This window comes from Hypanus sabinus, chromosome 10 (assembly GCF_030144855.1).
Source record: "Hypanus sabinus isolate sHypSab1 chromosome 10, sHypSab1.hap1, whole genome shotgun sequence".
NCBI lineage: Eukaryota > Metazoa > Chordata > Chondrichthyes > Myliobatiformes > Dasyatidae > Hypanus > Hypanus sabinus.
The window spans coordinates 28,076,670-28,091,479 of NC_082715.1; the positions used below are offsets into that span (position 1 = coordinate 28,076,670).

A 14,810-nucleotide genomic window follows, 5' to 3' on the forward strand; every position below is an offset into this window, starting at 1 on the left:
GTACGTACCGAGGATAACCCTGCAGACCATGCATCAAGATCCTTACCTGCATCCCGTCTGGCTCAGACAACCTGGTTTACCGGACCCTTTCTGCATCAGCCACCATCGGAAAGGACTCAAATGAACGAGATATTTGAACTGATCGAACCCGAGAGAGACTCGGAAATTCGGCCGCAAATACAAACAGGAGCCACCAACCTCACGGAATCGATACGTACCAACGAACGCTTTCGGCGGTTCTCCACTTTGAATTCTTTAGTGAGAGGACTTGCGTTCCTCATTCATATGGCCAGATCACACAAACATTCATCCCGAAACAGTAAATGTAGGGGATGGCACAAATGTACTTTGCCTCGCACCGCGGACGAATTAGCCCAGGCAAAGGACGTCATCTTCAAAGCAACGCAAAGAGCGGCTTTCGCAAGGGAGTTTTCAGCTCTCCAAGTCAACAAACCAATACCAAAGGACAGCCCTTTGAGGAAGTTCAGCCCGATCCTGAAGAACAATATCATCTGCGTTGGAGGCCGGTTAATACACTGCCAGCTTCCGGCCGCAGAAAAGAGTCCAATACTCCTGCCCAAAGGCAGCCATGTATCCTTACTGCTCGCCCGCCATTATCATGAACAGGTAAAGCACGAGGGCCGCCACCTTACCGAAGGAGCAATAAGAGCAGCGGGACTGTGGATCTTGGGAGGTAAATCACTGATCAATTCGGTACTTCATAAATGTGTAACCTGCAGGAAACTACGAGGCAGATTAGAAGTTCAACGCATGGCGGACCTCCCACCTGAGCGCCTTGAAGCCTGCCCTCCCTTTACAAATGTGGGGCTTGACGTATTCGGCCCCTGGTCTATCACTACGAGACGCACCAGAGGAGGACAAGCAGAGAGCAAGCGGTGGGCCATCATGTTTAGCTGCATGAGTTCAAGAGCGGTACACATTGAGGTCATCGAATCTTTGGATACCTCCAGCTGCATCAACGCTCTCAGGCGGTTCTTTGCGATAAGAGGCCCTGCAAAACAGTTAAGATCTGATTGCGGAACGAACTTTGTAGGAGCATCAAAGGAGCTGGGGATGGACAGAGCAGTGCAAAGGTACCTCAGTCAACAGGGATGCAACTGGGAGTTCAACACACCACACGCCTCCCACATGGGAGGCGCATGGGAGCGGATGATTGGGATCGCCAGAAGAATTCTGGATTCAATGTTTCTGCAGCAACGCACCCGATTGACCCACGAGGTACTGTGCACCCTAATGGCAGAGGTCACAGCCATTATGAACTCACGACCACTCCTGCCTGTGTCCTCTGACCCAGAAAACCCCTTCATCCTTTCGCCATCAATGCTCCTTACACAGAAGGCAGGAGCACCTCCTCCACCAGGAGACTTTTCAGACAAGGATTTGTACACAAAGCAATGGAGACAAGTCCAGGCTCTGGCAAATCAGTTCTGGTCCCGCTGGAGACAGGAATATCTACCTTCGTTGCAACAGAGACGAAAGTGGACAGAACCCCGCAGGAATCTTCAAGTTGGAGACTTAGTCCTGCTCAGGGACAAGCAGATCACCCGCAACAGCTGGCCAATGGCCAGAATCACTGCTACATACCCTAGCGAGGATGGACATGTCAGGAAGATCGAATTGAAGACTACCGACCAAGGCGATGTGAAAATTTACCAAAGGCCAGTTACAGAAGTTATTCTACTTCTACCCAATGACTGATTAAGAGACTAAGTTTGTACTCTGCTCATTGTGACCTTACGAAGGTCAAGCGGGGAGTGTGCTGTCTTTACGACAGTTATTTAGTTTATAATATTTTTGCTTAGTAATTCATTCGATAGTATTTTCTAGTTAGAATTAGAAGTGTTTAAAGTATATTCATTGCATGTAAAATATATCGGCATGCGATGACGTCACATCCAGTTTTGCCGCGTCTTGTGGGAAAATACCGGTTTGAAATTAGCGCGAGGGTGGGGGCTTACCACGAGGTTCACCTGAGCAGAAGTTGTTTTGCAGGCATGAGAAATCACAGTGAGAGCAACGCTGTAAGTTAATAGATAATCGATATATTGAACTAAGATGTTAATGCCAATCCTGTTAGAAGTAACGACGGTAGATAATGTTTATGCTTTCGTTAGTTAAAGAGTTGCGGATAGTTTGCATGGAAGTGTATTTAAAGTAGTCAATGGAGCAGGTAAACTCTGCCTGTATACTGCACCTTAGTGTAATGTGGTTATAGTCACCTTTGCAAGTATTTACAATTGAAATGTGATATTAAGGAAGGAACAAATACTGTATCAATCTTGTATTGTTTTATCAACAGTTTTCACCATATGTTAATGTGAAGAGTGAACAGTAAATGGTTAATCTTACTGCGATCTGGTTCTTATTAACTGTGGTTTATCTCGACGTTAAATTCGGCGTTCGTTACACGCGAAGGAGAACGTTACACACCTATAGGGAAAAGTATAGTTAACGTTTTGGGCCGAGACCCTTTGTCAGGATTAACTGAAAGAAAAGATAGTAAGAGATATGAAAGTGGGAGGGGGAGGGGGAAATCCGAAATGATAGTAGAAGATAGGAGGAGGGATAAAGCCAAGAGCCGGAAAGGTGATTGGCAAAAGGGATACACAGCTGGAGAGGGGAAAGGATCATGGGACGGGAGGCCTAGGGAGAAAGAAAGGGGAGGGGAGCACCAGAGGGAGATGGAGAACAGGCAAGGAGTGATTGTGAGAGGGGCAGAGAGAGAAAAAAAGGAGAGAGAGAAAAAAAGAAAGGCTATTTAGGACTGAAACAAGGAAAAATTTTCAGCTTAATTGATGGCAGATCTTAGAAATTCTCTGTCCAAGAGGCCTGTAAAGGCTTTGTTACTGATGCATGCTGGAGATTAATATGGACATTGGAGATTCTGGGTGTGAAAGGAGTTGAGGGATATAGGAATAGGGCAGGAAAATGATGTTTGAGTAGAAGATCAGCCATGATGTTGTTGGGTAGCCTTGGCTTTCTCCTACTCCTATGCTATTATTCTTTGTGGGCTTAATTAAATAAGTGCTGAGAGGAATGCAGAATTAGGACTGAAGCTTTCCATTTAAAAGAAGAATAAAGAAGGTTTTCTTCATTGAGGCTTTGGTGTTCTCTTCCCAAGAGAGCTGCCAAAAACCAAGTTATTGTATAGTCAAAGCTGAGATGAAGCAATTTTCATAGTGGTCATGGTTTACGGAGGAGGCAGAGGAAAAAGAAATTAATGCCAAGATTGGATCTGCCATGATCATTACTGAATCACAGAGCAAAATGGCTTTGGTCGCTCTTCTTTTTAATGGACTTGTGCCTCCTGCAGAATCAAATTTATACAATTAAATAGTTCAGATATGAGTTCAGATTACATAAATACGATAAAGATGTAATGTAATTTGGAAGAGGGAGGAAACAATATAAGATAACAGACAGATGAAGGTTCATGTCCTCTGACTGAAGGTCAATTCAGAAGAAGCCAGCTGCTAAAAGTTAATGAGTCAAGAGGGGTTGAATGAGGAGTAGAATGACATTGGACACAATGTTGGAGGTTGTCATGTGAACAATAATAAAAAGAGGAGACACAGAGAGCCAGTCACACATCAGCAGGTTTACTGAGGACTTAGCCAAAATTAAATACATGTACAGGGAAGCCTGCTAAGTTCTCAGATCAGTGAGAGCAAGGTTCAGAAATAAATAGGAAGTGGAGAGCTGGCAAGTTTGGGGACATCAGTGATAAATTGAGAGACTGGTGTAGTCCATTTAGAGAAGAAATTATAGAGAAATTCAGAAGGATGATAGACCCCAGGGAGCAGAATCCTGAGCATAATAAGGCCATAAGACATAGGCGCAGAATTAGGCCATTTGGCCCATCGAATCTGCTCCGCCGTTGAATCATGGCTGATCCTTCCCCCATGCCCAGCCCCACTCCCCGGCTGTGTCCAATCAAGAACCTATCAGGCTCTGCCTCAAAACCACACAGCAACCTGGCCTCCACAACTGCCTGTAGTAACAACTTCCACAAATTCACAATGCACTGGCTAAAAGTTCTCTGCATTTCTGTTTTAAATGGACGCTGCTCTATCCTGAGGCTGTTCCCTCTTAACCTAGACTCTCCCACCTTTGGAAACATCCTTTCCATATCTACTCTGTGTAGGCCTTTCAATATTCGAAAGGTTTCAATAAGATCCCCCCCCCCCATCCTGCTAAATTACAATGAGTAAAGACCAGAGCTACCAAACATTCCTCGTATGATAACCCTTTCATTCCCGAAATCATCCTTGTGGACCTCCCTGAACCCTCTCCAATGCTAGCACATCCGTCCTTAGATGAAGAGCCCATAACTGGTCACTATACTCTAGCTGAGGCTTCACCAATACCTTATAAAGCCTCAGCATCACATCCCTGATCTTGTATTCTAGATCTTTTGAAATGAATGCTAGCATTGCATTTGCCTTCCTCACTGCTGATTCCGCCTGTGAGTTAACCTTTAGGGTGTCCTGCACAAGTACCCCCAAGTCCCTTTGCATCTCAGATTTTTGTATTTTCTCCCTAAAATAGACCACACATTTATTTCTACTACCAAAGTGCATGACCATGCATTTTCCAACATTGTATTTCATTTGCCACCTTCTTGCCCATTCTCCTCATCCGTCTAAGTCCTTCTGCAGCCTACCTGTTTCCTCACCCCTCCACCAATCTTCGTATCATCTGCAAGCTTGGCAACAAAGCCATCTGTCTCATCATCTAAATCATTGATATACAGCATAAAAGGAAACGGTCCAACACTGATCCCTGTGGAACACCACTTGTCACTGCCAGCCAACCACAAAAGAGTCCTTTTATTCCTACTCACTGCCTCCTACCAATCAGCCAATGCTCTAACCATGCCAGTAACTTTCCTGTAATACCATGGGCTCATAACTGCCAACAGGGCCCTTTTACTCTTGCAGTTTCTTAACTCAACCCACAAGGATTGAATATCTTCTGATCCTATGTCATAGAAACATAGAAAACCTACAGCATAATGCAGGTACTTCGGCCAACAAAGTTGTGCCAAACATGTTCCTACCTAAGAAATTACTAGGCTTACCCATAGCCCTCTATTTTTCTAAGCTCCATGTACCTATCCAAAAGTCTCTTACAAGATCCTATCGTATCCGCCTCCACCACTGTTGCTGGCAGCCCATTCCATGCACTCGCCACTCTGCATAAAAAACTTACCTGACATCTCGTCTGTACCTACTCCCCAGCACCTTAAACCTGTGTCCTCTTGTGGCAACCATTTCAGCCCTGGGAAAAAGCCTCTGCCAATCCACATGATCAAGGCCTCTCATTATCTTATACACCTTTATTAGGTCACCTCTCATCCTTTGTTACTCCGTGGACTAAAGGCCAAGTTCACTCAACCTGTTTTCATAAGACATGCTCCCCAATACAGGCCACATCTTGTAAATCTCCTCTGCACCCTTTCTATGGATTCTACATCCTTCCTGTAGTGAGGTGGTCAGCAATGAGAATCGTACTCCCAAGTGGGGTCTGACCAGGGTCCTATATAGCTGCAACATTACCTCTCAGCTCCTAAAGTCAATTCCACAATTAATGAAGGTCAATACACTGTACGCCTTCTTAACCACAGAGTCAACCTGCGCAGCTGCTTTGAGCGTCCTATGGACTCGGACCCCAAGATCCCTCTGATCCTCCACACTGCCAAGAGTCTTACCATTAATACTATATTCTGCAATCATATTTGACCTGCCAAATGAACCACTTCACACTTAAAATTCCATATATACTTATAGACTTCCACAAAGATTTCAAGGATCATAACTCTTAGTCACAACTTGATTGTTGCCGTTGTCGGGTGTCTTGTTTGCTGCTGTTGTCGGGGAAACTCTGAATTTTGACTTGTGAAATCACCCTGGGTCCATCCTAGGCACTGATCGATCACAATTCCTCAGTCCACGCAAAGTCCCAAGAACTGAGCGAAAGGCGTGTCAATAAATAGGGACTCATTCCACAAGCTTTGAGAGGCACGCAATGACAGATAAATTCTTTAGTCTTTTGTTCTCATGCCTGAGGGCAAAAAAGAATGCAGTCAGTATTAGCAAATATTTAACAGTGTTAAACTTATACAGATGCCTCACATGCTGCAAGGGTTAGTGTCACTTGGAATTGTTCAGACTAGTGTCACTTGAACTTGTTCAGACAATATTTTTACAAAATTTAATATGCCAAAACATGCCCGCAGCTTTTAGTTTGGGTATGTCCAGTATGTTCTCGAAGTCACACACTCATTCACACAGGTGTTGATGTGCTTTGGTAAGAAACGTTATATGTTACTAAGATTTTTCATTAATACAGTATTACCATGAGTAATACAGTTACCATGAGCTAATGAGGTCACAATATTTGCTTTGCAGGTGCTGATTGTCTGCTTAATTGTTGTATCTCTTGGACTTGGACTGGGATTGGGTCTGAAACATCAGTCAGCTCCTACTGAAGAGAAGGGTAACTTTACTAATTTCATACACAATACAACAAGCCTAAGTGACAATTTATACATTACGTTTGTTTAACAATTTGAATTTGTAATGCCTGCTATTGGCAGTAGACCATTTTTGGTCCATTAAAAAGGTGCTGTGTGAAGCATTAATGCCCAGTATGATGGGGTGATAGGCTGTACTCACCACTGGGAAGAACATTAGTTCTGAAGGAAATCTTTCGACAGCCCACAACAGAATTCTGTGGATCTGAAAGTGGTCAAGTGGGGCAAATGGGTAGGGACACCATGTTACCCTGGGATATCTGGGCAGCTCTTACACAATGGGCTGGTCCATTGTGTCCACTTCATCAAGAAAATCATATGTTTTTATATGATTGGAGCTATATGCAACCTGGACCCACAGCAATTTAATTAACCCTTAATTACCCTCAAAATGGAGCCATTCAGTTCCATCAGCCAGGACATTTAAACAACTAAAAACGGTCAGAACATCCAAAATAGGCCTAAGCACTTGATTCTTAAGACGTCCTTAAACGCTGGTTGCTCCTATGTTTCTAGGTCAATATATTTGAACAATTGTTTAGGACATACTTTGATTTAACCAAAAGACCACAATACATAAGAATAGAATTAGACAATTTGGCCCATCAAGTTTGCTGCCATTCCATCATGGCTGATTTATTATCCCTCGGAATCCCTCTCCCCATAACCTTACATGTCCTGACATATCAAAAACCTATGAACCTCCCCTTTAAACATACCTAATGACTTGACCTTCACAGCTGTCTGTGGCAATGAATTCCACAGTTTTGCTGCCCTCTGGCTAAAGAAATTCCTCCTCATCCCTGTTTTAAAGGGATGTCCTTGTATTCTGAGGCCACTATAGGAAACACACTCCCCACAATAATTGCACTTAACTATTGTAGTTCGTTGGAAATATAGAATAATGCATTTGGAAGTTCTATTGGAGACAGTTCAATTCAATATTGTTCCAATACTAACTCTTCTCTAAATCTGCATAACTTGTTACTCCTAATGACTCCTGTGAACAGTAACTCTCTGAGCTTTCTAACAAACTTCCAATCAATGTACTGTTTCAGAAATAAACACACAAGTATTATGGTGTAAGTGCATTAAGAAGCCAGTTAGCCTCTGGACTTTACCTTGTTGTTTTCAAAAACTTACATCAGTGGTGTAGAGACTTTGAGTAATAGGGAGTGGTCAAATAAAACAGATGGTCTTTGAACAGGCAGTCTCCTAGTGTTGATCAAGAAGAGTCAGCATATTTGACAGCCTGGTCAATCACACGGATTATTAAGTGTTCAAGGGTCAGCTGGAGGAGAATATGTACGAAAGAACAAAGGAGAGTGACAGAATGTACCACACAAAAAATGCTGGAGAAACTTGTCAGCTCAGGCAGCTTTTATGGAAATGAATAAACAGTCGACATCTCAGACTGAGACCCTTCATCAGGACTGGAAAGGAATGGGGAAAGAAGTTAGAATAAGAAGGTGGGGGAAGGAGAGGAATGCAAGCTAAAAGTGATAAGTGAAGCCAGGTGGGTGGGGGAGGGGGAGTGAAGTAAGAAGCTGAGAGGTGATAGGTGGAAAAGGTAAAGGGCTGGAGAAGAAGGAATCTGATAGGAAAGGAGAGTGGACCATGGGAGAAAGGGAAGGAGAAGGGAGCACCAGGGGGATGTGATAGGCAGGTGAGGAGAAGAGGAGAGGTAAAAGATTTCTGCTCCAGTATCTAGAGAGAAACAAGTACATTGATACATCTATACAGAGAGCATGAATTCCAGGGTTCTCTGGGTGTTTGCAACATACAAGCATGTTACGGCACCAGATCCAAGCAGCTTGGAAGAACAAAAGAAACCTGTGTGATATCTTCCTGGACCTTGCCAATGCATTTGGCTCAATTCCCCATGCACTCTTCTAGGAAGCATTTGACTTCTTCCGGATACCAAAGCGCTTCACAACGCTGGTGATTTTGTGCTTTAAAGACCTGCAAATGTGCTTCACAACAGAGATTTTACCACAACCTGGCAGAGACTAGAAGTAGGCAGTATGGCAGGTTGCACTACATCACCCTTGCCCTTCACAGTGGCCATTATCAGGGCTTCAGAAGGGTGGTAGGCAGTGAAAGAACAAGTGCTGGACTTTTCTTCCCCCCTGTCAGGGCATACATGGGTGATAGAACAATACTGACCACTACAGCAACATGCACCAAGTGACTATTTGGAAAGCTGCAGGAAACCATCAAGTGGGCTAGAATGGAAATCACGCCCAGAAAGTCACAAAGTACCTCCATAGTCAAGGGAAGGCTGGAAGACAAAGTTCAAAAGCTTGGGTAGGTGGTACAACGACAGCCTCACAAACAAAGAGAAAGTGCAGCAACTAAAGCAACACATCACCAACGGCGTGGATAACATCGACAAAACCGTGCTGCCTGGAAAATTGAATCTCTGGTGCTTACAGTTTGGACTCCTAACCCGAGTGATGTGGCCACTCACTGTCTATGAGGTCCCAGTAACAACCATGAAGAAGCTCGAGCAAACCATTGTGTTGTTTATAAAGGAGTGGGTCAGTGTCCCAAGGAGTATCAGTAAGATCAGTCTCTATGATGAAGGAGTCCTTAACTCCCTTTAACTGGCCTTACAGAGGAATTCAGGAGTTCTAAGGTGCGTCTGCAGATGACACTCAAAGACTCTCATGACAAGACCATCAGCACCGCTGCACGGACCTTATCAAATGGGCGGAAATGGACCCTAGCTGATGCAGTGCAGCAAGCAACAACAGCCCTTAGGCATAGAGACATTGTGGGGCAAGTCCAACAGGGTAGGGGCAGCTCTGGTCTGGCAGCAAGTGGACCCACCTGGCACAAGGCCATGATTCCAGAGCGAGGGAAGATGGTTGTCAAGGATGTGTGGCAACAAGAAGAGTCAGACAGAAGTGCAAAGGCTGTCTCCCTGGCTTAGCAGGGGCAGTGGATGCGGAGGGAAAGCACTGCGAGGAAGAAAATCAACTGGAAGGACGTATGGAAGATGGAAGCAAACAGACTTAGCTTTCTCATCAGAGCTATGTATGATGCGCTTCCCTCACAAAAAAAACCTCCATCACTGGTTCGGTGAGGATTGTTACATGCCAGCAGCAATAGATCACAAGTGTGTCAGGTTTTAATGTTAAAATCACTATCTTTATTAATCTCTACTTATAATCACTATCTCTACTTATAATACAGTAACTTATACGAAATAAACAGAAGTTAACAGTGTTATGTGTATATATGTATGTGGCTCCCAAACAATCAAGTTTAGGAATAATTCTTAAAGTCTTAAGAAATTAAAGTGGAAAAGATCAGTGATCCCTGAAGTAAATGATGGGAGAGAGATTTATAATCCAAGGTGAAATGTAGAGAGAAGGCGATTACGTCAAATTCCATAGGTACCACACTGGTAGAATGAAATAGCGGACATCGAAGATCTTGTCTGTCAAGTTGTTTGGAAATCCGTGTAGAAACACGTGACATGCCACGGAAATATCCCTTCTTCCAAATGGTGACTACAGAGCACACCCGAATTCAGGCAACGGTTAACGAAAGTGGTTCCACAGGATACTCCACAACAGAAATCCACATACAGACAATACGGAGTGACAGTTGCACATTCAAATCATTAAACAACCCACACTTTTGCGCTTGGATGAGTAGCAGACTTTACTCCTATCATAGCAAACTGCTCCACTAGCGTGCGCGTGCGTTCTCTCTCTCTCTCTCTCTCTCTCTCTCTCTCTCTCTCTCTCTCTCTCTCTCTTCTTCTTCTTCTCCACATCCACTCTGTCTACACTTTTCAGAATTTGATAGCTTAAAATGAGATATCCTCTCATTCTTCTAAACTCATTAAGTACAGGCCCAGAGCCATCATACATTAATCCATTTATTCCTGAAATTATTCTTGTGAAGCTCCTCCGAATCCCCTCTAATGTGAGCACATCTTTTCATAGATAAGGGGCCCAGAACTGCTCACAATACCCCATGTTCAGTCTGACCAATGCCTTATAAAGCCTCAGCATTATACCCTTGCTCTTATTCTCAAAATGAATGCTAACATTACATTTGCCTTCCTTACCACTGACTCCAGCTGCTTGGGGAATCTTATAAGAGGACTCCCAAGTCCCTTTGCACCTCTGATTTTTGAATTTTCTCCCCGTTTAGTGAATAGTCTACACTTTAATTTGTTCTGCCGTAGTGCATGACCGTACACTTCCCTGCACTATATTCCATCCACCATTTCTTTGCCCATTCTCCCAATCTGTCCAAGTTGTCATCTGCAAACTTAACCATAAGTGCAATAACTGTGTCATTTGTGCATAAGTGATAACTTGTTCATTATTGATCATAAATATCTTGCAGGCTTTGACAGTGAGCAAGTACTAGACAAAGCATTCCACTATGAAAAATACCCAGAAATTTCACTGAAATTCAGCACCTTGTCTGACATGCACCACAATATTCAATATGATTTTGCAAAGTCTTTTTGCAACCTACTAGGCAATTTTGAACTGTGATCCAAAGGATATTTATGTTCAGCAACAGGCATTAATTCTGAACTAAGCAGATATGCACTAACTTGGCCTTAGCTACTCCCTACATGCTGGAAAATTGCTTGCATTGAAACAAAATATGTTCTGTGAAATTTGGGCCCATTCTGAAATCACATCTACACCAGGATGTAATGTTTTCACATCAGTGTACGGAAGTTTATGTTAAATACAACTCACGCCCTCAAGCAGATTAAATCCAGATCAAAAGCATAGACTGTGAAGGCCACTGACCCTGTGGAATTCCATTGATAAGTGGCTCAACATAGTTACTTTCACAGCAAACTTTCACAATATAACCAATGATTAAACTCATTAATTGAAAGAGAAATGCTAATCGATCCAGTGGTTTAGTATTACTTATGATGCAAATTGAAATGTCATTTTTATGTAAATAGGGAGAGGATTTCAGTTCATTCTAAGTATAATAGTAGGTTTTCACAGAGAATAGCAGAAGTGCTTCATATTTCAGAAAAGCCATTAACAACTCATTTATTGAACACCAGAAAACTGAACTCAAGATGTGCTAAAAACCTTTTATGTAATTACATCATCACATCAGGCCTGCCTTGTAAAGTGAAACCCAACTCAGTGTCGGTGGTTGTGAATTCTGTACGTTTCCACCAATTACATTACCCTACATAATAATGGCAGTTCTGAAATATACAAACATCACTGCAGGCAGGGAAGATATTTTCCCTGACTGACCCGGTAGTTAAATTAAGGGGCAGCCCTTGTTTCCCCTCTCGCTGTGAAAGGGGGACACCCTTTTTTCCCTTATTAGGGAGTGAGAGAGCCTGTGGTATATCAAATTACTTCAAGTCTGTGTCTTTATTGATGCTTTGCTGCATGCTTGAGTTCTTGATGGAGGGTGCAGGTGCTTTTTTGCCTTTGGGGGTAAGGGGGGGTCATTGCTTTACTACTGCTTATGTGTGGGAGGGAGTTGGGGGTGACTTCGGAGTTCTAATATTTAACTGACATTCATTCTTTGGGGCACTCCTCTATTTTTGTGGTTGCTTGCGAAGAAAATGAATTTCAGGATGTATATTGTATACATTTCTCTGACATTAAATGGAACCTTTTGAACCTGTTGAGCCATTCAGGACTGAGCAGAAATGAAAAATTTTCACCCGGATTTCTGTATCAAAGAGGGCTATGAAGGATCAGTCGCTGAGTATACTAAGGGAAACAGAATAAGTGAGTTTAGTGCAGGATAGCGGCATCAGTGGTAAAAGGTCTGTTTTGATCATAGTGCACGTTGGAGCAGGCACAAGGAACTGAGAGGTTGCAACAACTTCTGGCATTCAAATGAGAACAGAATGAACAGTATTTATTATGAAAGTGTGAAGTTTTTTTTCTGAGTGTGAATTCAAAGCTTAAAAAAGTGATAATTTTGGTGATTTTACTCATTGTGCAGGGGAGCCATCCTGGCTGGAAGATCAGTGTGAAGAAATCAAAACTCCTGAATGTCCTACAGGGTAAGCGAATCTATAATTAGATACGTATATCAGCTTAATGGCTCATGTTTTAGAGAGAGTGAGAAAGGCAATGGCACAGAAATAGAAAAAGGACACCCTTCTTGTTGAGCCAGAAGTTATTGGGTTCGGGTTTTACTTCAGGGTCATGAATACAACATCTACTTTGAGATCTTGGTGTAGTTCTGGGGCTGGCCTGCACTGTCTTTTAGTTGAGATATTAAACCGAGGCCCACCTGACCTATGGGGTTCTTTGGATATTTAGTTACATTATCACCATTTTGACATATAATTTCTTGATTTGTATAACTCCTACTGCCTTGCATCTAGTAACAGATCTTGCTATTGCTATTTCTTTCTCTCCCCCCCCCCCCCCCACCAATCATACCTTCATCTTCAAGTTTGAAAATTTTCAAGGTCTGATGAAAAGCTATTAACTTGATTACTGGAGACCCTCAGCAGACCAGGCAGCTTCTATGGAAAGTAGAATAAAGTTAATGTTTCAGATCAGAGACGCCTTCAGAAGATTGAAACACAAGGATGTGTGTGAAATAAATTGAGTTTATGACACATATATTACATCGATGTGAATTCATTGATATTGGTAAGATAACATTTTGTCTTTGGATTTCAGATTTTCCCGTCCACCTTTGATTCTAATTTCATTAGATGGATTCAGAGCTGGGTATCTAAAATCATGGGACAACTTCCTCCCAGTTATTGGGAAACTCAGTAAGTAACTGGAACTAGGTAATGTTGAAAGCAACCCTCCTGCCACAATATGTGTATATGCCCAAAATCAAAGAGATTAAAGTATCTGTACAATAATGATATCCAAAGTTATAAAATTCTTCTCTCTGCAACATTCTTTAACATGCAATAAATAGATAGATTAATGTCTTTATCAACGTTAAAATATATCATGCTAACAGTGCCACATGGTAATTTTGGATCCGTTTAATTTAAGTCCATTCAATTTAGACTTTTTGAAGTGTTAAAATAAACATATTCAAATGTAAATTGCCACAATCCTACAAACCTGAAATGTGTATTATAATCAGCAATTAAATGTTAGAGTACTGATTGAGATTCAAAGCACTTTTATATTAAAATTGTAAAACTAAAGGGATCTATTTTTGAGAATACAGATTTAGTACAATTTGGAACCATGATATTGCAACAATTTCTATCCCTAACAGTAGGTGTCCCCAGAGTGCATTACAAGATGCATTCATAAACTCCATTTAGTTATTTTTTTCTAAAACCAAAGCCCCTTCTTTTAATCAACATATTTCCTTGGAATTCAATCTCTTTTATCTTACCAGTCCATTCTTATAATAAAAAAGCAACAACGTAGTGTTGCTCTTGTTAATATCAGAAACAAATGAAATAGCTTTCTTAATTAATATTTTAATTAATTCTAATGAACAAAAGATGATGGGCAAAAGGTCCTGAATATCAGAATAAGGGACGAGTGTTTTTTTTCCTCCAGTAAGATAGGGGAAGGGGTTGTGGGAGGCTGTTGAAGGTTGGGTTGTAAGTTCTGTTTTCTTTCTGTCCTGTTTGCCTCAAAGGTTAGCCAGAGAGAGGACATATCCACATTCCCACTAAAGCTAATCTCTTTAATCTTTAGTGGATGACCAATGTTTTCCACTAAGGTTTCACAGTGTCATCTGACTGTTTTCTTAGAAAAATTAGTTCCTTATTACTTGCGTTGGTGAACATAATCTTTTCCTCTAGAAAATTACAACATACCATGAAGCTTTGCTATTTCATCCCTGGTTGTACGCTGGGTTCCAATTGTATGATGACTGGAGCTTGGAGACATTTGCAATGCAAATATCCAAAGTTAAAGCTTATATACTTTACATTCGAACAATGTTGTCTCTGTGTCCCATTTCTCAAACTGGGGCAAGTTCAGCTGGGAACCACAAATGAAGTGATGTGAAATTTTACCTGTCTGCTTAAAAAATGTGACAAAATTGAATGTAATTTTTTTCCAGGGACCTGTGGAACGCACTCTAAGTATATGAGAGCCATGTACCCAACTAAAACCTTTCCCAATCACTACACAATTGTCACCGTAAGTTTCTCATTTAGATCACAATGACTTTCTATCACATTTCTGTTCTCTGTGTGACTTTGGAAACGAAAGCAGCAGAAGGAGTGGTTAGCCTCTTAGTTACTGAACATTGCACTCAGTCCTCTTTAATGGTGGAGAAT

The 14,810-nt window shown here is 42.0% G+C and overlaps 1 protein-coding gene across 5 annotated transcripts in view; it reads left to right on the forward strand.

The window, feature by feature from the left end:
* The window catches only part of LOC132400528 (ectonucleotide pyrophosphatase/phosphodiesterase family member 3-like), a 101,847-nt gene that overhangs the window by 17,007 nt on the left and 70,030 nt on the right, over positions 1-14,810 (forward strand). For all 5 annotated transcript variants that reach the window (XM_059981574.1, XM_059981572.1, XM_059981569.1 and 2 more), the window contains 4 exons: positions 6,432-6,519; positions 12,530-12,590; positions 13,222-13,319; positions 14,591-14,670. In XM_059981574.1, coding sequence (XP_059837557.1) covers positions 6,432-6,519; positions 12,530-12,590; positions 13,222-13,319; positions 14,591-14,670 — 327 coding nt within the window. The remainder of the gene's footprint in view (positions 1-6,431; positions 6,520-12,529; positions 12,591-13,221; positions 13,320-14,590; positions 14,671-14,810) is intronic.